Source organism: Nycticebus coucang, chromosome 18 (genome assembly GCF_027406575.1).
Source record: "Nycticebus coucang isolate mNycCou1 chromosome 18, mNycCou1.pri, whole genome shotgun sequence".
Classification (NCBI taxonomy): Eukaryota; Metazoa; Chordata; class Mammalia; order Primates; family Lorisidae; genus Nycticebus; species Nycticebus coucang.
The window spans coordinates 12,039,992-12,064,866 of NC_069797.1; the positions used below are offsets into that span (position 1 = coordinate 12,039,992).

General features: G+C 45.4%; 2 protein-coding genes across 8 annotated transcripts in view; one reads left to right on the forward strand and one right to left on the reverse strand.

Annotated features, from left to right (window-relative positions):
• DRC3 (dynein regulatory complex subunit 3) overlaps positions 1-9,518 on the reverse strand; it is a 34,088-nt gene extending 24,570 nt beyond the window's left edge. The window contains exons 1-5 of the mRNA XM_053568008.1: positions 9,391-9,518; positions 8,674-8,786; positions 5,964-6,140; positions 2,823-2,939; positions 1,107-1,273 (exon numbers count right to left, since the gene is read on the reverse strand). Coding sequence (XP_053423983.1) covers positions 1,107-1,273; positions 2,823-2,939; positions 5,964-6,123 — 444 coding nt within the window. The 5' untranslated portion in view covers positions 6,124-6,140; positions 8,674-8,786; positions 9,391-9,518. The remainder of the gene's footprint in view (positions 1-1,106; positions 1,274-2,822; positions 2,940-5,963; positions 6,141-8,673; positions 8,787-9,390) is intronic.
• Positions 9,519-9,934: 416 nt separating this feature from the next.
• Positions 9,935-24,875, forward strand: part of TOM1L2 (target of myb1 like 2 membrane trafficking protein) — a 165,186-nt gene continuing 150,245 nt past the window's right edge. For 6 of the 7 annotated variants that reach the window (XR_008375436.1, XM_053568009.1, XM_053568010.1 and 3 more), the window contains exon 1: positions 9,935-10,102. Coding sequence is in view for 5 of the 7 variants with exons in the window: in XM_053568009.1 (XP_053423984.1) it covers positions 10,051-10,102 (52 nt within the window). In the remaining 2 variants the exon portion in view is untranslated. The remainder of the gene's footprint in view (positions 10,103-24,875) is intronic. The other variant, XM_053568014.1, reaches the window with a different exon arrangement.

Here is a 24,875-nt window from a genome sequence, read left to right on the forward strand (position 1 = left end):
AAATAACCGGGTGTTGTGGTGGGCACCTGTAATCCCAGCTACTTGGGAGGCTGAGGCAAGAGAATCTCTTAAGCCCAGGAGTTGGAGGTTGCTGTGAGCTATGATGCCACGGCACTCTACCCAGGGCAACAAAATGAGATTCTTTCTAAAAAAAAAAAAAAGAACATACTTACCTGACACTGAGCCAGGTGCTTTAAGTCCATAACTTCATGTGATTCCTTTGAGAACCTGAGCAGAGGGCTAATGGCCACTATTCCAATTTTAAAGACAAGGAAATTGAGGTAAAGAAAGTACAGCCTCAGTGGGTTTACATCTTCCTGTCTCGGTGCAGGGCAAACTTCTGAGACTTACACACAGGTCACAACTCAGTCACCCAGGCCATCCATCTAAGCTACCCAGACATGAACCCAGGCTGTGTGACTGACCTAAACAGGAAAGGAATTTTTAAAGGATTCTGGACAGCCCCTAGGTTTGGTGAGCTGGAGAAGCAGGCCAGGGACCATCTGATAAGGTCAAGGCTAGGTCACTTCTGAAGAGGACTCTTATGGGTGCTACCACAACCCCAGTTGCCAGGGTCTCAGCCTCAGCCCACTGCTGTGTGCTCACTGTGGGGGTGTGTGGGGTTCAGCTTGCTTTCTCCTGAGTGCCCAGGGTCCACTGTCATTCACATACACCCAGGCATCTCGGGGTACCCTTTCACACCCACAGGCCTTGTTCCCCTTGGGACACCTTATGTGCTGGTCACCCCTGACAGGCTGGTCACACCTTATTTGTTTCTACCCACTGAGCACAGGACATATGCCCCACAGCCAACAGCAAAAATGTTTGTAACATGTGCCTGAGACTCAGGAAAAGAAAGCGACTCCATTGCTGTGGAGCTCCTAAACTGCTACCCGCAGACAACTACATGGGGTTAAACATGGGACTTAAACATCAAATCCCTTGTAGAATGATTTGGATTTCTGTCTTTTCCAGGAAAGGAGGAAGCTCTGGAACACTCAGCCTGTGCTGTCCCTTGCTGCAGACCCCTTTCTTGTTCACAGCTGTGGCCTCCTCCGTCCCAGCCCTGGCTGGCCTATGCTCGGGTGGGTGTAGCAGCCACTCACGTTCATCATGTTGCCAATCTGGTTGTTGCCCAGTGACAACACATGCAGCTTGACAAGGGCATCCAAAGAGTTAATCTTGGAGATCCGGTTGTTGAACAGGCTTAAATCCTCCAGGTTCACCAGTGTGTCCAGCCCCTCGATGGTCTCGATGTTGTTGAAGGACAGATCTGGGGAAGGAGGAGGGCAGTGAGGGACTGTTGCCTGGCTTAGATGGTTGACTGTCCTGAAATGAAACCCCTGGGGCTGTTTGGTGCTCTGAGAGCCAGCACTGAGTTGGCAGGGTGAAGAATTTACTCACTATCAGCTTGCAATTTTCTAGAAGCTTTGCATGGATTCTTCCCTGAAGGCCCAAACATTCACCACCCTCTCCAGTTCTGCCAGTCATCTCCTGGCTGAGGACACAAGGACAACTATTTATGTCTGTGTTCTGTTGAAGTTCAGGGATGCAAATGCTAACCTGCAGGTCTAAAGCAGTGCATGTTAGGGGTAGGAACAGACAGTTGTGGGGTGTCCCCTTTCCTCACTCTTGTGGCATTTTAACTAGATCATTTCCTGTGTGTTTAGCATTTCCCAGTTTATTAAGTGCTGTGTGCATATCCCCTGACAGCAGCCCTGAGGGGCAGTGTGGAATTTCTCTCCTTGTTTGATCATTCAAGAGGCTCCATGATTTGCCCAAAGCTGCAAAGGTAACCACAGTGGGGCCAGTATTCATCTGGGGTTTCTTCCTGGACCTGTGGCACGAGACTCTGTCCAGCTGGTCAGTCTCTTGGCTCTGGTGCTGCATCTGTGAGATGGCAGAGTACTCCTTGCCAGGGGCTTGCTGTGGGCTTATAGTTGTCAGCATAAATGCAGCTGAGAGTGTTTTTCCAAACTGGGAGGTGCATGGATGCCCCAGGTTGCCCTTGTTACTGTGAAGCAGCCTGATGGGATGGAGGGAACATGAGCTGAAGGGTCAGACAGGTGTGGGTGTGAGTCCCAGCTCTGCTGCCTCCTGGCTATGCAGCTTTGGGCAGGTGCCCTGGGCTCTCTGGGCCTCGATCCTCTCCTGCAGATTGGGGTTATAATGGACACTCATATCTTGAGACTGTTATGGGGCTAAATAAGACAAAATACATGAAGCACTCTCAGGCCCCTCTCCTTCTTCCTGCTGGGTGCCCACCTTCCCCTTACCAGATATCAGTGTGCTTCTAAGAGGCCAGCAGGTAGACACAGTTCATTAAACCTCCTAAGACCGTGGCTGTGAAGCCTGATGTCAGTACTTGCCTGCTATGCCCTTGGTTTGCTCATCTCTGTGATGGGGATGCTAAGTGGAAAGCATAGAGACCCACGCTTCACAGGTAATTAAGTGCCCACTGCACACTAGCTTCTGTGGTGGTCATTTCTGGTGGTCATATCTGTCCACTTCAGTCTAAATTAAGTAGGCATCCATTGCTGCCCCTTTGTGCCCCACACAGACTGTGAGGTTGGGCAGGGGGTGGCAGAATATTTTGTCCTGGTGTGTCCAAGCACACCTTTGCTGTGCTATGCTCAGTGTAAGCCTCAGGCTTTTAAAAAATAGCAGCTTCCTTGCTCTCAGCAGACAGAATTTCTACTGTGTCAGGGCTAATGATGGTCTGGCATCTGAGTGTCACACATGGTTACCATCTCCAGGGGAGGCAGCAGCCTTGGCAAGGCATCACCCCCGGGTAGAGCAGACATGCACAGGGAGGGCCTTACCCAGCCAGACCAGGTGTGTGAGGTTCTCTAGGCCTTCGATCCTCTCGATGATGTTATTGTCCAGCTGTAGCTTTCTTAGGCTCTCAAACTGCCAGAGGTTGTCTATGCGGAGGATGTCTAAAATAGGCAGAGAAGAATCCAGCCATGGGTCAGGATTAGAGTTTTGCATCGGCCCAGTAAAGGACTGTGACATAACCATGTAAAGGCCCTATAACCCCTGCCCTGCACAAGTCCCCTGGAGATGTGGGCTGAGCATTGAGGAACTCCTGTCTTTATTCACACACAGGTAGAGTGGAAATCAGGGCCACCACCCACAGCGACAGGAGGACCACAGGGTAAAGGGGTGGTTGGCAAGGTGAGGGTGATCCGGACCTCCCCTGGTAGGAGACATAACTCAAGCTGTTTTGCTGTTTCTGGGGCCAAGCTGGAGGTTCCCTAGCAGGACAATATGCCTTGAGACACAGGACACAGGCAGGAACCTTCCTTTCTTAGCATGACAAATATAATCAAAGCATATCTTTGCTGGTGGGAGAGTTAATCAACTAGTTCGGCCTTCCTGGAGGGTAGGTTGGTAATGTTTGCTGATATTTAATTTTTTGCCCTTTGACCTGTAATTTCTCTACTTTGAATACATCTCCAAAGACATGCTTGTATGAATCCAAAGGAATGCCTACAGGCATGTGAGGGGCAGGAATATGGGGGGAACCCATAAAGTGCATATGCAGAGCCAGGATAAATGGTCCAGACATAGAGATGCAGGTTCAGAAGTATCTGGACCTTGTGGCCCCTGGAGACCACACGCCCCTGCTACACAGCCAGCTCATTCCTTTGCTAAGGGTAAGCCAATCAGTTTGGTTTCTCACTGGCACATAGGAGAGTTCTGAATAACACATAAATATAAACACATTCATATTGTATATGTAAAGTTCTAGAGGCTAAACTTGTCCACCAGCTTTTCCCAGAAGTCACATACAGCTCTGTTGTTTATATGCCCTTTTTTTCCATATGTATTTTTGCAATGATTTCTTTTTTTTTTTTTTATTAATTTTTTTTTTTTTTGGTTTTTTTGGCCGGGGCTGGGTTTGAACCCACCACCTCCGGCATATGGGACCGGCGCCCTACTCCTTGAGCCACAGGCACCGCCCTGATTTCTAAAACTTATAAAATTAGAATATGCTCATTAAAAGAACTGAAATAATACCAGAAGTGAAAAGGGTTTAAAAATTAATGTTAATAACCACACATTTGGTGAGGTGGTCTGAATAATCATTCAGAAGGGCAGGGCCTGCCTGTGGTGGGGAGAGGCGCCTCCTCCTCACTTGGCCAGGGCAGCGTTCTCTGGTTCTCTGACCCAGACCCTAAGGGGCCCACTGCCCTTCCCCTACAGCTGTACTGCTCTGCTCTGCCTCTCCCAGGTTCTCAGACCTCCATAGCATGGGTCCTTGCTGGCCAGCTCCCTGTTTGTGTCCAGATTTCCCAGAATGATCCTGGCTCCATCCCCACATGTGCTTTTGGGTTCCAGGTTCTGCTCCAGGCTCTCAGCCACCTCTCAAGCCTGGTCTGACTTTTCCAGGTGACTTCTCTGACCTTGATCCTAGGCTGAGAGTCTCCCACCCCGCTTTGTCCTGGTCATGGCCAGTCTCCTGCAGCACTGCTCCCTTGGTAGCTCCTGCACACCTGGATGCCCTGTCATGCCTCATGCTGGCTCTTTCCTAGGCATCAGCAGTTCATGAGGAAAACACAAAACACAACAAAAACTAGGATGTGTTTGGTAGTTAGTTCTAAATGAGTTACCAGCATGAGAGGACTGACAACAAAGCCAATTTAATTTTCCACAAAGACACTGAATCCACCTCTTTGGCCACCACCTTGGCCTACCCTAATGTCATCCCTCAGGACCACAGCGATAGCTGTCTCACTAGATCCTTGCCTAGGCCCCTGGCCCCCATAGTCTACCCCATCCTGTCCCCCTTCCACTTAGAAGCCTATGGGGCCCCCACCTCTTTCACTGTAAACCTAAACACCTTCCTCGGGTCCCAAGACTGATACCAGTTGACCCCATGACCTCTCTGACATACTCCATACTAGCATCCTCAGCAGTCCATATATAGGTACAGGGTCAAGCCAGGTCCAGCCTGCCCCCTCTGCCCTGATTTTCCCTGATGATCTCTGGGATGTTCCCTCCCTCAAGTCTGCTCCAGTGTCACTTACTTGGTGGCGCCTCCAGCTACCCTGCAAACACTGCACCCTACCCTAACTCCCCTTTTCTCCTCCTTTTGCCTTTCTTCCTCCACAACACACGTTGTCTTTAGCACACAGTACTATTTTCATTCTTCACTTTACTTGTCTCCCCAACTTGAATGTCAAGGTTTTTGTCTTTTTTGTTCACAGTTGAATCCCAGTGCCCAGGCATCTAAGAGGCACTTGCTTGATGTTGGCTGAAGGAACCATAGGTAGGGGAGGGGAAGTAAAAGGAAAGTGATCAGTTGCTAAAGCCCCACCTGTGGCAGCTGACCCTGACACCTTTACTCTTCTTGGGGCTGAGGGGCTGAGGCTCAAGGCCCTCCCTTCTCTGGGTGGCCAGGCCTGGAGGCCATGATCTGATAGTCCTATGGGCTTTATGGGGTTGGGGTCCAGGCTATGCTTGCCTTGCCCACTGCAGTCATCCCATTTCATAGATGGGGACACTGAGGAAGTGAGGATCTGCTTGGTCCCAAGCCACGTCTTCCCACTGGGCTTCCCTGCCGCGTATCCAGCCCTTCTTCAGCCACATCCCCTGAAGCCGCTCCTCCAGTGCTGGCTCCTCCCGCCACACTTCCCAATCCTGGCTCCTGGCTGAGTGAGACCTCCTTGGTCCTGCCTGCCAGGGACCCTACACCAACATGGAGTCAGGTGATGGAAACTGCATGGTTTTGGGGTTCACTTAGATTTGGAGCAGAACAATTTTATATTTTCTTCTGTTCTTATTCAGAACCAGGAGTTTTGTGGATATTCAAATGGCAACACTAAGTAGGAAGCTTTTAAAACATCTGTTCCACTCCTATCCTTGTAACCCAGCTGGCTCTAATGCCAACTTTGTGTGGAATTCTGGAGCTTGAGGGTGAAACGGAAAAAGCTGGGGCAGATACACAGGATACGCACTCTGGAAGTCCAGCTGTAGGGACAGAACATCCTTAAAGAGGATGCCCTCCTGCTTGGCCAGCTGCCCGGCCTCCTCCCGGGGGCCCTGCTCAGCCACAGCCAGCTTGAGCATGTCATCATCCATCACTCTCGGTTCCATCGAGTCGTGTAGCTGGTTCATCTTCCCCAAAGGTTTCCCTAGAAAACATCACATTCCTCATTCACTGTCCATTTCTTTCTTTCTTTGAGGACAGAGTCTGGCTGAGATCTCCCCTAAGGAGTCACGGAACATCACAGTGGCCACCGACACTCTGAGTGCTGCCCCACTCCCATCCCTGAGCCAGCTGCATCTCAGGGTTAGTATAAGGGACACTATAAAAGTTTTGAGATACATAAAAATTAAGAAATGGAAAATCATTTTGATTACTATATTTTCTCAACATAATCACCACGACATTATACACACTTTTGCATTCTTGTAAACCATTTTTGAAAACACTCTTTCCACTCATTCCTTCGAGGGCTGTAAGCTCACTTTCATAATAATCCTGATACATGGTCTTAGAGATGTCCCTCTAAGACTATCCTGCCTCCTTCCTTCCCCACAGTCCACTGTGATGAAATTTGTGCAAATACATGTCCTCTCTTCCTAATCATACATCCCAGTGTCTTTAATTCTCATGTATCCTTCCCTTTTGCCAAAAGAAGAGACACAGCCTCCATGCCCCTCAAACCCCTTGTCTAACTGGGCTTCCATCCTCCAAGAACTCGGCCCTTTTCTTCCACTCTCTCCAATCTGTCCACAGTGTTTCCACCTCTTTTGGGTGACTGATCCAACCTCCAAAGATAGTTCCAGCCCTTAGCCTCTTTCTAGCTCCCCATTCTTCTGAAACAGTTTTCCCTAAGGAACTTGCCATCAACTCACCTTTGGGGAAATTTTAATGAACTATATCCACAGATGTTATCTGCAAAGTGTTGGGGCTTTTCCTCCAAAATGGTGTTATAGTTTGACTCTTTTTTTTGAAACAGTGTCTTGCTCTGTCATTAGGCTAGAATGCCATGGCATCAGCCTAGCTCACGACAACCTCAAATTCCTGGGTTCAAGCGATCCTCCTGCCTCAGCTGCCCAAGTAGCTGGGATTACAGGTACCACAATCCCTGACTATTTTTTTTTTTTTCATTTTTTGTAGAGGTCTCACTCTTGCTTAGGGTGGTGTTGAACTCCTGAGCTGAAGGGATCCTCCTGCCTTGGCCTCCCAGAGTGCTGGGATTACAGGCATGAACATCACACCTGGTTTGTAGATGACTCTTAATTCTGATTTCAAAACTTTAATTGACTTCTCATCCCTCCAAACTGTCATCAAGGCCTGGTACCTGTGACAGATCAAGCTTGATTTTAGTCAAGATTGTTGTTAGACACAATGTTTGCTAAGTGGGACAGGGCAGGATTTGGATTCTGACTGTGCATCTTTTGGCAATTCATTTCACCTAAGCCTTGGCTTTCCCATCAGTAAAAAGTGGATAATTCTTCCCTTCTACATTTGCAGAAGATGATGTATTTAGTCCACACACATGTACTGAAGAACTAGTATGTGCTGTGAATAAAAAAGACATCTCCTTACCTCTGTTTCAGACATGAACCAAACAATCATATAAATATTTTATTACAAATCATGAGAAATTTCTAGGAACTATTAAAGCATAATTACGGACATCTGGCCTGGTTAGAGGAGAAAGGGTTGATCTCGGGGATGAGTAGGAAAGAAGGAGGAGGGAACTATCATACATGGGCACCGTCGTGGGAAAGAACAGACATGTTCCACTTTGGCTGAGATGCAAGGTTGGAGAGGTCGGCAAGGTTTTATTATTATCCTAGAATCCCTGGAAAGTTCCTAGGATTTAATAAGGGCAGTGACATGATCAGATTTTAATTTTAAGAAGCTCACTCTAGGGGCGGCGCCTGTGGCTCAAAGGAGTGGGGCACTGGCCCCGTGTGCCAGAGATGGTGGGTTCAAACCCAGCCCTGGCAAAAAACTGCAAAAAAAAAAAAAAAAGGAAGAAGCTCACTCTAGGCTGTGTGTGGAGGCTATAATCCTAGCACTCTGGGAGGCCGATGCCCAGCGATCACTTGAGCTCAGGAGTTTGAGAACAGCCTGAGTAAGAGTGATACCTTGTCTCTACTAAAAATAGAAAAATTAATTAGCTGGGTGTCATGGTGGATGCCTATAGTCCCACCTCCTAGGGAAGGTGAGGCAAGAGGATTGCTAGAGCCTAGGAGTTTGAGATTGCTGTGAGCTACAATAACATTGACTCTACCCAGGATGACAGAGCAAGACCCTGTCTAAAACCAACCAACCCACCCACACCACCTCACTCTAGCTGCAAGAGTAATGAGACGAGAGATCCCCAGGGTGGTGGTAAGATGCGGGTATAAGAAATCTTTAGGAACTTAATTTATATATAGGACTAATGATCCCCAGTTTCCAGGTAAGAAAACAGAAGCTAGTTAGAAAGGTTAATTAACATGCAAAGTTTACACACTTAGTATATGGCAGAGCCATTTTCCTAATTGTAACTCAACTTTCCTCAGGCTACTAGGGACTATCATTGTCACAGCTCAATGTTTCTCCAATGTTTCTCCTGTTCTGGGCCAGGGCCTAGGCCAAAACAGTCCTCCTGATGTGAACTTTATAGGTAATTTACCCCCTAACCTGGGTTCCCATTGACTTGCCTGGAAACAGTGTTGTTGATGAAGACCAGAGGTAGGAGGTAGGGGAAGCAGCAGAGTTTTACGCAACTGTTAAAGGAGCAGCCTCCTCACAGAGAAACGGATCCAGAATTTTCCTGGGAAACAACATCCTGAGGTCAGCTGAGTCTGAAAAATATAGTCCCTATTGACCATGAATTAATAAGAAGTAAATCAACCAGTTACTGAGTGCTTACTGTATACTCAGAGCAAATGCATTATTTAATTATTATACATGTCAGTCCTGGAGGCCATTAAACAAGGGAGTCCAAAGGCCCTTAATTCCCACATAGGGAACCTGAGGCCTCCTGGAGAAGAAGGAGCTTGTTTAAAGTCATATGGTGAGTTACAACCGACAGAGACAGATGGAACCCGAGTATACGGGTTCACAGTCAAAGCACTTTATACGGCATCAAAATGAAATGAGTCAATGACAGTTGAGAGGCTGGATATGATGGCTAAGTTCTGGAAGAAGTTATTAGTGGATCAAAAACACCTTCCGGCCCTACTCCCTGAGGAGATGCTCCCTTAGCATTTCTTTCTCATCTGAGGTCCAAAAAACCCAGGCCTAAAGTGTCTTAGCTTCTCTGTGCGACTATAAAGTGGCTGATATTTTGCAAAGGAGAAGGGCTGGACCAGACTCCTCAAAGAAAAAGTCGGGCGCTGTCCGCCCTGAGAGTCCTGTGGAGCTTCAGCTCTCACCTTCTCAAGCGCTGGCTACCGGGCTGGTTCCAGGCCGCAAACGCTTCACCGGGTTGCTAGGGAACCAAGGGCCGCCGCTAGGTTGCTAAGGGGAAGTCCGCAGGCAGCCCTCCTGGGTGAAAGTTGACGGACCACGTGACCACGCCTCTGGGCGGGGAAACCCTCTCACCACCAGCAAGCCGTGGGGAAAACAAAGGTTTATCCAATCAGCATTTTCTACGGGAGGGGACCTTCCTAGATCCTTCTGTTCTCCACCTCCCGGTTTAAATGATTGACTTTCCTTTTGTCCAATAATAGTAAGGATCCTCCAGACTGACCAACATATATATTGAGCCAAATGCACAGTCTCGCCTTCGGAGGCGGGCTAGAGGAGGTGCCGCTACACCTGACAGGGACTCCGATGACCTAGCTCTCTCCTCGGCCCAATCGGATGCAGCGGGGTGGGTGGGGCTTTGCTGAGGGAAAGGCCAATCTCAGGAGGTCTGTGCAGGTGCTGCCCAATAGAGACGCGACAAGAGGGCGGGTTCAGGGGCCAGGCGCTCGGCGTTCCCGAGGGTGGGGCGAGGGCAAGTGTCAGTCAGGTCTGGAGCGGGGCTGGAGACAGCGAAGACCGAGGCGCCAGACCCGGGGCCCGGGCCCGCTGCGTGTTTTCAGCCCAAGATGGAGTTCCTCCTGGGGAACCCGTTCAGCACCCCAGTGGGGCAGTGCCTTGGTAAGGCCGTGCGTGGGGCGGGCGGCTGGGCCACAGCGGCAGCTGACAGGGCTGGTGAGGACTGTGGGCCTCTGCTGGGCGCCGGTGCCACCTCACGGGCGGGCCAGGCATCCGTGTCATAGGGCCTCGGCCCTGGCATCGGTGCCACTTAACAGTCGTCGGTGCCATCCTGCCAGGAGGCGCCCTTGAGGCCCAACTTGAACTCAGAGATGCTCTGACCTTACCGCCTTATCAGGGACCAGCCCTTCTTGTGTCTCCTTGAGGTGGTGCTAGCTGCTAATCTGCTTACCCCTTGCCTGTTGGGAGATGCTACTGCGTGTGCCTTTATTGAACCTGGCCGTTTCACTGACACTGCCCCCAGGACCCAGTTTTCCCAGACACTTTGCGGGATGTCATCTCTTTTTCCCTCCATTCTTGTCGTTCTTCTTTAGTACCAACAGCCCTCAGACTGAGCACCCTCCCAGAAAATGCCCCCTGCTCCAGGACTTGCTAATTTGAGCTGCAACTCAGCTAGGCTGTAGGGGGAGGAGGGGCTCTTCGAGGGTGATTATCTTGGCAGGGGGATAGCATGCCTGCAGTGCCTCCCAGGAAAGAAGGGAGGCTGTGTTCTTTAATGATAAGAGTTGTGGACTGGGAATCAGGAAACCTGGACTCCAGGAGTGACTTTGCCAGTTACTGTCCCATGACCTTGTGCTTTTTCTGGTTTAAAGTTCTCCTATCAGTTAAGCGAGGTGTTTGGAGGTGAGATGTAGTAGGTCCCTTCAAATTCTAAAGTTTTGATATTCTCGGTAGTTGTCTCTGTACATTAACTGCTGCAACCCCACCCCCAGTATTAAATTTGTTAAAGCTGAGATCTTCTGGTGGCAGTGTAGAGAGAGTGGGATCCAGCAGTATCTGTTAATCGAGAAGGGCCTGGGCAACTGGGAGCACCAGAGATGACCAGCATCCTGAATAGGGAAAGCCTGGAGTCTGGGTGAAGGAGCACTGAAGTGGCTACCTTATGAGATTTCCTTACTAAAAGAGCAACTTGCCTTTTCACCCCAGGCAGTGGCTTATGTCAAGTGATCGGTTAAGAATGCTGATTAGTTTCTTTAAAAACCAGGTTTCTCATGTTTGGTTGAAGGACTGGTAAAACATCTTTTATGAGCAGGGTCCTTTGGTGTCCTTAGAGGCCTGACTGGTTTAGGCAGCAGTGATTTATACCCTGCTTTGCTTGTGAATTTCCAGATTACTGTTCAGCCATTTGTGTGGCCTATAAAAATTATTGAGGTCTCTCCTGTTGGCTAACTGGCATTTAGGAGCCTTTTTTTTCCTTCTTGGTATAGTATCTTTTATAGGGGATAATGGGCACTGGGCCCCCAAAGAGTGTTTTTCTGCCTTTATGACATTTTGTCCCCTGCTGCTCACTCAGGTGTCTGGATTCCTCTCTTCATTATTTCCTTTCCTATTTTCCTTAGGTGCTCTTTCACTCTAGCTATGTTCCAAAAATAATTATTGAACTCAGTTAACAGAGGGAGCTAGTACATTTTGGGGGGGGGGTGTTATTTTCTTTTCTATTCCCTTTGTAATAGGAAGCTCCACACTTAGAAAAATGGCAGAGTAGTTGATGAAGAATAGAAGTCAGGGAGACTTTAAAATACAAGGGTTGCAGGAACATATAGCAAGTGAAAGAGCATGATACTTCTGTCAGGAAGACCTGAGTTGCTCATTTCTTGGTTGCGTGATTCCAGAACATTGTGTACCTCTTCTGAGCCTTAGTTTGTCTATCTTCTGAGACACACACACACACTCACAAACACAGATTCATATTCACAGAGTAGTGTGGTTTAAATGAGATGATGTATGTAAAATAGCTTAGTATCTGGAACATAGTAGAAACTCCGTAAATTGTATCTGTCAGTGATAATAACAGAATAATTAAGGATGTATATTATGTCTAGGGAGGATTGTGAGACAACTGGACCATCCGTGACCTGTGCAGGAAAAATCCCTTGCAGCCCCTAGTGTCTACTATTGCTCATAAAAGACACTTGATCCAAAGATGGTGAAGGTTCCCCATTGCCAGGTAGCCAATAACCAAGCAAGGCCTCAGTAAGTTTGGATCAGTTCAGATAAATGATTAAGTGGACAGAATGAGGTTCAGTGTATATTATGTATTGTTTTGACAAGGTGTAAAAGTGATTTTGATGACATTTAGTGTTGTTACTATTGGTTGGTGGGCAACAAAGCTAATGATTAAAAACTGTAGTTATAGCTTGTACAAAGCAGTTCTACAGCCATCATTTCTTTTTTCTGTGAATAAATTTTATTGTCCTTCCACTTTAGAGATGAGGAAACTGAGGGTCAAGGGAGTGATGAAATAACTGCTCAGCTGGTAAGAGGGAAGGCCTATCCCTGTCCTCAAGGAATTTATGATTTCAGGAGAGGAACTAGAGATGCATGAAACAGTGATGAGTAGTGTGGATTTTAAGTGCTGAAAGAATTTGAAAGCATTCAGAAGGGGCTGGGGTGACAAGAACTCACTTCTGTGGGTCTGAGGGCTGTTCCTGAAGGAGGAATGGGAACTCCATAGGCAGAGAAGAGGATTCTTGGGCCTGGGGACAGCTAGATGGGGCAAGGGGGATTGGCACATCTGTGAGTGCCCGTCTGAGTGGAGAAGAGGGGCTGTGGGGAGCAGTGGAAGGTAGGGTTTGGGGCATAGGATATAGCCCTGTTCTGCGGGGGGGTGGGCAGCATTGAAGACCTCATTCTTTAACTAGCTTCAACTGTTAGTCTCTTTGGATTTCATTTTCCCCACTCATAAAGTAACACTCTCAACAGCTGTAGGGGGCCCATATATAAATAATTACACTTAATATTTTCTCTACTTCAGTAGGCATTTATGAGTGCCTGTTGGGTGCCAGGCCTGAGTCACACTCTGGGGATACAGATATTATTAATGAGCTGTTCTTAGGGAGCCTTCCATAGCAGTAACACACTCACAAAGCTGTTTTGTGTCTGAGTGGCTCCTGAAGTGATAGTATTTGGTCTCAGGCCTGACCTGGTTAGCATAGTCTAACCTGGTGCTGTTTAGTTGGGCACTTAGTCTGCCTGTCCACAGCTATTAGCTAAGACTCTAACACAGTTCTTGCGCACTTCCTGCATCCGTCCTGCCCTGCACTCTGGAAAAGAATTCCTGAGTAGAAAGCCCATGGTTCAGAGAGAGCAAGCCACCCGAGGTGTGAGAGGCTAAGAAATGTGGAGGAAGATAAGGTACTTACTTTTATTTCTTTATGCTTCTCTTCTGTAATAAGTTTCAAAATGTTACTGTCTTGAAATTAGATGTCATACATAGGGCATTCCCGGAATCAGGTCCATGCTGCTCTTTATATATCTTCAGTTATCCTTGTGTTGGCTGCTAAAACCTTTCACAAAATCCTTTTCCAAGAGTAAAGTTAGGTCCCTTTATATTCAAAGATCAGTGAATAGTTAGTTAATTCTGATCGGCATATTGGGGGTGGAAGCAGTTATTCTCTTCATAGTTTTTTTTAATAAATAGGTAAGAAATCGATATTTTGTTGCGTAGTTTTTGTTTGTAGATGGAGTGCTGTTGGAAGTAAATTCCTTTATAATACCCTGTGAACATAGGTGTTTAACGCCACCTGGCTGTCTGTACCCAGGATCATTAGTTGTCCCTCAGATTGCTACAGCAGATGGCAATTTGCAAAGCCCTTTTGCTTCAATCATTTTATGTAATCTTTACAACCTTGTGAGATACACAAGAGACCTGGAAGGAATGTGTAATCATTTTTGAAATTATTTTTGAATTATTATTACTTTTATTTAATTAATTATTATTTTTTTTTTTGAGACAGAGTCTCAAGCTGTAGCCCTGGGTAGAGTACCGTGGTGTCACAGCTCACAGCAACCTCAAACTCTTGGGCTTAAGCGATTCTCTTGCCTCAGCCTCTTGAAGCTGGGACTACAGGTGCTGGGACTACTGGTGCCCGCCACAATGCCTGGCTATTTTTAGGTTGTAGTTGTCATTGTTGTTTGGCAGGCCCAGGCTGGATTCGAACCCGCCAGCTCTGGTGTATGTGGCTAGTACCCTAGCTGCTTGAGCTATAGGCACTGAGCCTATTATTACTTTTATTTTTTTTTTTTTTTTTTTTTTTTTTTTTTTGTAGAGACAGAGTCTCACTTTATGGCCCTCGGTAGAGTGCCGTGGCCTCACACAGCTCACAGCAACCTCCAACTCCTGGGCTTAAGCGATTCTCTTGCCTCAGCCTCCCAAGTAGCTGGGACTATAGGCGCCCGCCACAACACCCGGCTATTTTTGGTTGCAGTTTGGCCGGGGCTGGATTTGAACCCACCACCCTCGGTATATGGGGCCGGCACCTTACCGACTGAGCCACAGGTGCCGCCCCCTATTATTACTTTTAGAGGATAGGTCTCACTCTGTCACCCAGGCTAGAGTGCGGGGGTAGGATCACTGCTCACTGTATGTAGCTCACTGTATGTAGAAACCTCGAAATCCTGTGCTCACACAGTCCTCCAACCTCAGCCTCCTGAGTCTGAGTAGTTGGTGCTATAGGCATGCGCCACTGCAACCGGTGGAACTTATAATTATTAAGCACCTACTTTATGTAAAATCTGTACATGGACTTTCACCTGATCTTTACAACATTTATTATTTGGGTGTTATTGTCCCTGTATCACTTATAAGGAATAAAGTACCTACTGTATGTAAAATCTGTACATAGAATCTCACCTGATCTTTACAACATTTATTATTTGGGTGTTATTGTCCCTGTATCACTTATAAGGAATAAAGTACCTACTGTATGTAAAATCTGTACATAGAATCTCACCTGATCTTTACAACATTTATTATTTGGGTGTTATTGTCCCTGTATCACTTATAAGGAATAAGGCTATGAGAAGTTAAGAGATTTGTGTAAGGACAATGCCAGAGTTAGGCCAAGAATCCACTCCTGATCCAGCGCTCATTCTGGCTTCTGTGTATATTACGTCATGCCCTCAGAGCGCATGATTCAGCGTCATCGGAATCACCTGGAAGACCTGTGAAAACCTTTGTCAATACTGGCCCCCAGGTTTCTGACTCCATTGGTCTGGGGTGGGAACTAGACTCTACATTTCTAACCAGTCCCTGGTGATACTGAGACTGTTGCTTCACTTGGAAAACCATTGCTCTAGATCAGTGTTTCTCAACCTGTAGGTTTCGACCCCTTTGTAACAATGAAAACACATCCTGCATATCAGGTATTTACATTATGATTCATAACAGTAGCAAAATTACAGTTATGAAGTAGCAACGAAAATAATTTTATGATTGGGGGTCACCGCAACATGAGGAACCGTAATAAAGGGGCACAGCATTAGGAAGGTTGAGAACCACTGCTCTAGATTAAACATTCTACTTTAATGTTTTCTTTATCTTTCTTCAAACATTAAATGTGGGTTTTCTCGTGGATAGACTAAAAGTGTGATATTGAAAATTCATTCATTCATTCATTCAGTGACCCTATATTGACTATCTGTATGAAGTTGGACAGTTAAGTTTGAGAACTCATTCTAGAAGAAGTGCTACATATCTCATTGCTCCCCTTGCCCATCTGGTGACCACAGTGATTGATAATCAGCAATGAGGTATGCAGCATTTTTTCTATAATGAATTGGTGAACTTAATTGTCTGACCTTGTATATACACAAGCTGAGTATTTACTAGTATTTTTAGTCGAGTAAAGAGGCAGGCACAAATATCTAAATCAGATAAGACAGAAAGCTGTTGCAAGATTGGAGAGATAAATGCATTAAGGGAACAGAGGAGGGGAAGGGTCACCTCCAGTAGTAATAATAACAGCTGAGAGTTTTCATTTTTTAAGTTTAGTATCGTATCACTATGTGCCAAATACCGAAGTGGCCCTTTGTGTATCTTACAGTCATTAAGTTACTGTTCTTTTTTTTTTTGTGATTTTTGGCCGGGGCTGGGTTTGAACCCGCCACCTCCGGCATATGGGACCGGTGCCCTACTCCTTGAGCCACAGGCGCCGCCCAAGTTACTGTTCTTAATGAGATGAGGACACTGAGGCAATGAGAAGATATGGAACCTACCTAAGGTCTCACAACTAGCAGTAAGGGAGTTAGAGCTTGGGCCCAGCATTCTAGTTCCTGCTGGTTGGTGTCCTGTTACACTGAGCTGCCCTCAGTAAGAGGGTGGTGAGGAGGAGGAAAGGGGAGACTCCACTGTCTCTGAGGAGGTAGTGGCTGCTAAGCAGGGCTTTGGTGAATAGGTAGGATTTGGTTCATGTAGAAATGGGAAAGAAGCTCTTCTTCATAAAATCTTTTCCCAGGCTGATATCATTAAGGGTTTTTCCCATACTTTCTTCTTGAATTTTTATCATTTCCTGTCTTAAATTTAAATCTTTTTTCTAGCAAGAGTCAATTTTTAGAAGTGGTCCAGGACTGGACTAACCAGGTGCAGTTTTTATCTTTAACATGTGGCTAACCTGTTCTCCCAGCACCATTTATGAAATAGGGATTCTTTTCCCCAGTGTGTGCTTTTTTTTTTTTTTTTCCCCAGGCAGAGTCTCACTTTGTTACCCTTGGTAGAGTGCCATGGCATTACAGCTCACAGCAACATCAAACTCCAGGGCTCAAGTGATCTTCTTGCCTCAGCCTCCTTGAGTAGCTGGGACTGAGGTGCCTGCTATCACACCTGGTTATGTTTAGAGATGGGGTCTTGCCCTTGCTCAGGCTGGTCTTGAACTCCTGGGCTCAGGTGATCCATCCACCTCGGCCTCCCATAGTGCTAAGATTACACAGGTGTGAGCCCCCGTGACCAGCCTGCCTAGTGCATGCTTTTGTTTAGTTTATCAAAGATCAGATGGCAATCTGTAGCTAGTTTCATCTCTAGGTTCTCTGTCATGTTCCATAGATCTGTATCTCTATTTTTGTGCTAAGAAACTGTGGTATAGATATACCATGGAATACTATTCAGCCATAAGAAGAGACTTTACATCTTTCAGACTAACCTGAATGGAGTTGAAGAATATTCTCCTTAGCAAAGTATCACAAGAATGGGAAAGCAAGTATCCAAAGTATTCAATCCCAATATGAAATGAATAGATAAACAGCTACATGCCCACACAAGAGAAAAACACAGGTATATTCAAGTAGGGGGAGGAGGGGAAGAGAAAGCAGGGAAGGGGATTGATAAGCTTTTACCTTATGGGCACAATATAAGGGTATATAGCACACTCCCTGGGTGAGGGGCTCAACTAAAACTTGGACTTTACCTAACAAATGTGAACAATGTAACCTAATCATTTGTACACTTACATCAATTTGAAATAAAAAAAATTGGGAAAGGAGACTTAGAGGGCTCTTTGGCAGAGACGACTTGAGCAAATGCTGAATGTTTAGGGGTAGGTGGGGATGATGGGATTGGTTCTATTTACCTGGCAAAGGAGTGTGGTGTGAGGTGAGACCAGAAAGGTAGTATGAAACCTGACCATGGAAGGTTGCTTCATTTGTGGGCCAAGTACTTTGGACTCTTTTTTTTTCTGGAGGCACTGGGGAGCTACGAAAGATCTGTAGGGAGGGATAGGTAGTATGGATATCCTTATGATTTCTCCTTGGCAGTCACCAAAAGATCATTTTTCTCTCCTAACCCTTAAGGGTTTTCTCTCAAAGCCCTTATTTAGGCAGAATCCGGCAGTTGTGGGGGAGGGGGATTCCTACAAGGAACTCAGCAGCTGTGGGTGCCGCTTCCTCCGATGTCGGGGTAAGGGCACTCCCTATAAGCCCCTGCAGAGACAAAAAGGCTCAACGAGGGCAGGTTGGTGGAGCATCAGCAAAAAATCTGGGGTTCTGAGAACATTTGTCCTTAATTGTCTGGGCAGATTATAAAACCCCTGATGTCCAAAGTCATGTGGGGGAGTCAGCCTGCTCCTGGTTCTGATGTTTATCATGCACTAGGACAGGAGGTGAGACACTTCCAGGGCTTTCTGAAGGAATAACATTGCTTAGAGGTGAGCTGTTTAGGATATTCAAATTCTCGTGTAATTATGCTTTTTAGAAAACAATGTGTAACCACATAGAAAATATGAAAAATATGGAAAAATACAAAGGAAAAAAATCCCCATAATGTGCTTCCTAACAAATTCATTAAGCTGCTTTTGATTTCACATAATAGAATAATTCTATATTTCACTCTCCATTTTTCTCATGCCTTGGTGATGCAACATTGTATAACCACTTTAGCATATTTCTGTATAATCTACCTTTATTTATTTATTTTGACTGGGGATATTAGGTGAGAAAGGGGGTATAAATACAGTGCCCAGAGGAGCATCTGTTAAGGGTGCTAGGGATTGACCTAGCAGATAAATCACCTAGAAACTTAGGCTAACCCAGTATTCTGAAAAGATATAAATAACCTTCAAATTTTTTCTGCTAACCTAGCTTGTTGTGGTTAGAAGAGAAGTCTTTTAAAAACCAGCCTCAGGGCGGCGCCTGTGGCTCAGTCGGTAAGGCGCCGGCCCCATATACCGAGGGTGACGGGTTCAAACCCGGCCCCGGCCAAACTGCAACCAAAAAATAGCCGGGCGTTGTGGCGGGCGCCTGTAGTCCCAGCTACTCGGGAGGCTGAGGCAAGAGAATCGCTTAAGCCCAGGAGTTGGAGGTTGCTGTGAGCTGTGTGAGGCCACGGCACTCTACCGAGGGCCATAAAGTGAGACTCTGTCTCTACAAAAAAAAAAAAAAAAAAACCAGCCTCAGACTTGGTGCTTATTTTCGTGTTCCCTCTACTACTTCTGATCTAGATGGTTCTCTTTGGTTTTCTCCTTACAGTCATCAGCCTCAACCTCTTCCTCCAGGCAGCCTTCTGAGACTACCCTGTTTATGTTAATAAATCTCTTCTGAACTGAGAGTGCTTAGTATCATTCCTTTGGCTCTTCCCTCACCTATAAAATAGAGAAGAATATTACTTGGCCTCCAGGTTTTTGTGAAGGTGAAATGAGGTGATATGTATAAAATCCCTAGCACGGTGTCCTGCAGTCAGCTAATATGTTCACACTTAACTGATTCCTTCCCTCCTGCCTGGTTCTGTTTCTTGTTGTTATTTATCTTGTCCTGTGTGTATTGTTTTGTCTTCAGAGTAAGACTGGAGACTCCTCCAGGGCAGGATGTATACTTCCTGTTTTTCCTTGTCATCTTCACAGCACGTGTTGGACTCTACATGGTTATTCACTTCATTGGTTCCTTTCTGTCACTCTTCAGCTTTAGCATCTTTCTTTTTTTGTTGTTACTGTTTTTCAAGGCAGGGTCTCCCTCTATTGCCCAGGCTAGAGTGCAGTGGCGTCATCACAACTCACTGCAGATTCTAACTCCTAGGCTCAAGTGATCCTCCTGCTTCAGTCTCCTGAGTAGCTTGGACCATGGGCATGTGCTACCATGTCTAGCTAATGTTTTTTCTTTATTTTTATAGAGATAAGGTCTTACTATTGCTTAGGCTGGTCTCAGACTCCTGGGCCCAGGTGATCCTTCTGGCTGAGCCCCCCAAAGTGCTAGGATTATTGGCAGTGCTAAAATTATTAGCCATCATTCACTGGACCTTTACCATAGCCAGACACCTTGCTTAAGTGCTGTGTAAACTTCATCTCATTTAAATGTTTTTTTCTCTGATAACACTATTAAGTGAGTGATATTATCTCCACTTTACAGATGAAGAAATGGAGACTTAGAGAGTTTCAGAAACTTGTTCAGCGTTTCCTGGCTAATGAAGACTGAGCCATTTTTTACAACCAGGGAGTCTAGTTCTAGCGCTTTTGTTCCAGTCACCTTTTAGATAACGAGCATGGTTTGTTTCCATTTAGATAAGAGGGGGCCTTAACTGATTCCAAATTGAAATTCCAGAAAGATGGTACAGTTCCTTCAATGGAAATGTGGGCTTCTGTTGCCCTCTCTTTGTTCTCTTCCCACATTTTGCACTTTAAAAAAATTATTATTAAATCATAGCTGTGTACATTAATGTGATCATGGGGCACCATACACTGGTTTTATATACCATTTGACATATTTTCATCACACTAGTTAACATAGCTTTCCTGGCATTTTCTTAGTTATTGTGTTGAGACATTTACATTCTACATTTAGTAAGTTTCACATGTACTCTTGTAAGATGCACCGTAGGTGTAATCCCACCAATCACCCTCCCTCCTCCCATTCTCCGCCATTCTTTCATATGAAAGCTATAAATTAGTTTCATAGTAGGGCTGAGTACATTGGATACTTTTTCTTCCATTCTTGAGATACTTTACTAAGAAGAATATGTTCCAGCTCCATCCGCATTTTGCTTTGGATTGGAGTCATTCCCATCTTTGCCTCTCTAAGTGGCTACCCTTGCCTGAGTCCAGTAGCTGTTCTAGTACTCAATTTCCCAACCTGTAAACGGTAGTGGTGGGGGGAATTCAAGAATCCTTGTGCTCTCGCACCTTACCGTGTTGATAAGGGATCAAGTGAGTATGTAAAAGCAAAATGTGTTGTTAGGTTATACTTTTTCCCATTCATCTTTTAGCCAAAACATCTAAAATGCCTTTTTATAAGAGCACCTGTTTCTATTTGTTCTTTCTTTTTACAAAATTATGGTAAAATATACATAAACATTTTTAAGTGCACAGTTCAGTGGCAGTAAATACACTCACATTGTGGTGCAGCTGTCACCAACACCATCCATCTCCAGAGCTCTTTTCATCTTGTAAAACTGAGACAACGTCTGTGTTTCCTCTCTGCATCCCCACCTCTGGCAACCACCATTCTTTCTTTTTCTGTGGGTTTGACTACTCTAGGAACCTCATATAAGTGGAATCATAAAGTATGTATCCTTTTGTGACTAATTTTATACATTATGTCTTCAAGTTTTATCTATATTGGAGCTCTTCAAAATTTCTTTCCTTTTTAAAGGTGGTATAATGCCGGGCGCGGTGGCTCACACCTGCAATCCTAGCACTCTGGGAGGCTGAGGCTAGAGGATTGCTTGAGCTCGTGAGTTCAAGACCAGCTCTGAGCAAAAGCCGAGCATTAAAAATAGCCGGGCATTATGGCGGGTACCTGTAGTCCCAGCTACTTGGGAGGTTGAGGCAAGAGAATCATTTAAGCCCAAGAGTTTGAAGTTGCTGTGAGCTGTGACGCCACGGCAGTCTACCCAGGGTGACTGAGTGAGACTCTGTCTCAAAAAAAAAAAAAATAATAATAAAAATAAATAAATAAAGGCTGTATAATATTCTGTTGTATGTATGTGCTACCTTTTGTTTGTCCATTCATCCACTGATGGTTGCTTGGGGTCGCTTCTACTTTTTGGCTATTGTTAATAGTGCTGTGATGAACACAGATATACAAATATCTGTTGGTGTCTCTGTTTTCAATTCTTTTGGGTATATACCTCAAAATGGAAATGCTAGATCATATGGCAATTCTGTTTTTTGAGGAGCCATCATCCTATTTTTCAAGCTGCTGCACCATTTTATAGCCTTACCAGCAGTGCGCAAAGTTTCATTTCTCCATATCCTTGCCAGCACTTGTTATTTTGTTTTGTGTTATTTTTTCTTCTAGTAGCCATCCTAATGGGGATGAAGCAGGTCTCACTTTGTTTCTGATACGTTTTTCCCTCATGTTAGTGATGTTAAGCATCTTTTTATATGCTTGATGGCCATTTCTATGTCTTCTTTGAAGAACTGTTCAAATCCTTTGCCCAATTTTTAATCAGTATTTTTTTTGTTGTTTAGGTTTAGAGTTCTCTGTATGTTCTGGATATTAATCCCTTATCATATATTGATTTGCAAATATTTTCTCCCATCCTAGGTTGTTTTTTTACTCCGTTATTAAAACAAAAGTTTTAATTTTAAGTCCAGTTTCTCTTTTTTTTTCTTTTATTGCCTGTGCCTTTGGTGTTATGCCCTTAGGTTTCAGTAGAGTCTAACACAATGCCTTGCAGATAAGAAGGGTGATGCTGCTGGTACTGTCAGCACAACTCTCCTCAGCAGGTCCTGGTTAATTACCTTACATGCATCATTTCCTTAAATTCCCATGTCAGCTCCATAAGGCAGGTACTTGCATTTGTGTTGTATAAGACCAGGAAACTGAGGCTTAGAAGTGAAGTACCTTTCTCAAGGTCTGTGGATTACAGGTGGTGGAGAGCTTAGGAAATGTTTGTGGAATTAAGTGAACGAATACTCGAATGAACGTGGTGGCTAAAAATCTGTAATAAAAGCTATCTTAAATCCATACCTGCCTTAGTCTTGTAAGTTATTCATCCAGTTTCAGTCTTCTTAGTATAATTCGGTGACAAATGTCCTCCTCAACCCAGAAACTTTTCTAAGAATTTGGTCGAAGGATGTGCTTTCTTACAACCTCAGTGAGTTTCTTCTTGATATTGGAAGACCGTATTTTTTACTTTCTCTCTGGATTTGCTTTAGAACTACAGTGTCAGATAGAGGAAGAGAGGGAATTTAAGCAGATGCTAAGTTGACTAACTGATCAACTTGTTTTTCAAGCTTTACCAGCTGCTGTTTTAATCATTAATGAAGCACAACCCTTGTAGTCTGGGAGGCATGTCAAAAATTCTGTTTTGGGTTTTGGTTTAAAATTGAGTGTAATTGAGTGTCTTTCATCTCAGAGAATTGGGCTATAAGTCTTTGAGAACTAAGGGCGAGAACAGGGTCCTGTAACAGTACATTGTGTTTTTTGTTGTTGTTTTGCTGTTTCTCAAAGGATAAATCTTGCAGAGTTCTGGCATGTCTTGGTCAAAATGGGAACTGAGGGGGTGGTGCCTATGGTTCAGTTGGTAGGGTGCCAGCCCCATGTAGGATGGTGGGTTCAGGCCCACCTGGCCAAACACTAACAAAGAAATAGTCGGGCATTGTGGCGGGCACCTGTGTTCCCAGCTGCTCGGGAGGATGAGGCAGGAGAATCGCCTGGGCCCAGGAATTGGAGGTTGCTGTGAGCTGTGTGACACCATGGCACTCTACCCAGAGTGATGAAGTGAGACTCTGTCTCTACAAAAAAAACATGGGAACCGAGGTCTGAGAAATGTTTGGGGTTCAAAAGCTGAATTTTCTGGAGCTTTCTGAGAGCGAGAATTCCTCATGTTAACCCTGGAAATTCTTAAACTGGAAATTGAAAGAATTTTAGGAGTCTAGCTGGAACATCCTTAATGGCATTTGGTCCAACCTCTTGTTTTCACAGGTTGGGGGAATAAGCCCAGAGAGGTCAGGCCTGTGCTGTTTTTACCTTGGCAACACTTCTGACACCAGATGTGTGTGTGTTTTTCTGACACAAACTGGGTGGCCTACAGTTGAATTCATTTCTGACACCAACTACCTGGAGATGATGCAGACCCAGAGGTTAAGTGGTCAGTCCCACAACACTGCCAGTTGTAAGTTTTCAGTTATCATCTGTACTTCTCACCAACTAGCCATGAACTGCAGATTCCTATGATGCCTTCTTCGTGTCCGATAATATTCTAGAACAGCTCACAAAAATCAGGAAAATACTTTACTTACATTTACATTGTAAAGGATACAATGCAGAAACAGCCAAATGCGTCAGGCAAGGTGTGGGGAAGCGGTGTGGAGCTTCCGCACCCACAGCTGGGCCTGTCATCCTCCCAACACTTCGTGTGTTCACCAACCTAGAAGCTGTCTGAGCCCCACCATTTACAGGTTTTTATGCAGGTTTCATTGCATGAACATGATTGATCAAGTCATTGGCTACTGGTGATTAACTCGACCTCCAGTCCCTTCCCTCCTTCTTGGAGGTTGGGTAAGATGGGGATAGGGCTCAAAGTTCCAACCTCCTAAACTGGCCTTGGTCTTTCTGGTGACCAGCCCCATCCTAAAGCTATTTAGGGACAGGCCTAGCCATTAGTCATTTTATCAGCATAAATCTCACTCCTGAGATTCCGAGGGTTTAAGGTACTGCATGTCAGGAACCAAGAACTAGGGACAAAGACCAAATATGTTATTTCTTAATTGTGTCACAGTAAGAGCCTTGCCAAGGTCACACAGTGACTCAGTTTTATGACTCCTGCATGTCTGTCTCCTTGGCTCAGAGCCTCTTGCCAGTCATTTGGATGTTTGTATATGGGCAAGCCAGGCAGTAGGGCTGTCATTCAGTGGAGGAGCAGCTCTTGACTTAGCCTCATGAAGGTAGATGAATTTTTACTGTTTGAAAGTTAACCTCCTGGTTTAGAAGAGGCATTGGGTGTTGTGATAGAGAACTCTTTAGCTCTCTCTCTCTCTTTTTTTTTTTTTTGAGACAGGGTCTCAAGTTGTTGCCCTGGGTAGAGTGCTGTGTCGTCACAGCTCATAGCAACCTCCAACTCTTGGGCTTAAGGGATTCTCTTGCCTCAGCCTCCCACGTAGCTGGGACTACAGGTGCCCACCACAATGCCTGGCTATTTCTTTTTTGTTGTTGTTATTGTAGTTGTCATTGTTGTTTTCACTGGCCCAACCAGATTTGAACCCACCAGCCTCTGTATATGTGGCCGGTGCCCTACCTACTGAGCTACGGGTGCCGCCTAACTCTATTTTTGATGGTTTATGAAATTAGTTTATAAAGTCACCTTTTGGTCTTCTGTTTTATCTGCTTTTTCTGGCACTGGTCTAGAACAGTAATTAGAAACTAATTCTGGACTAGGACTTAAGAAATCTGGGTTGTTCACCACCGTGCTCCTGAATTGTGTGTGACTTTGGATAGGTCACATCCTGTTTAC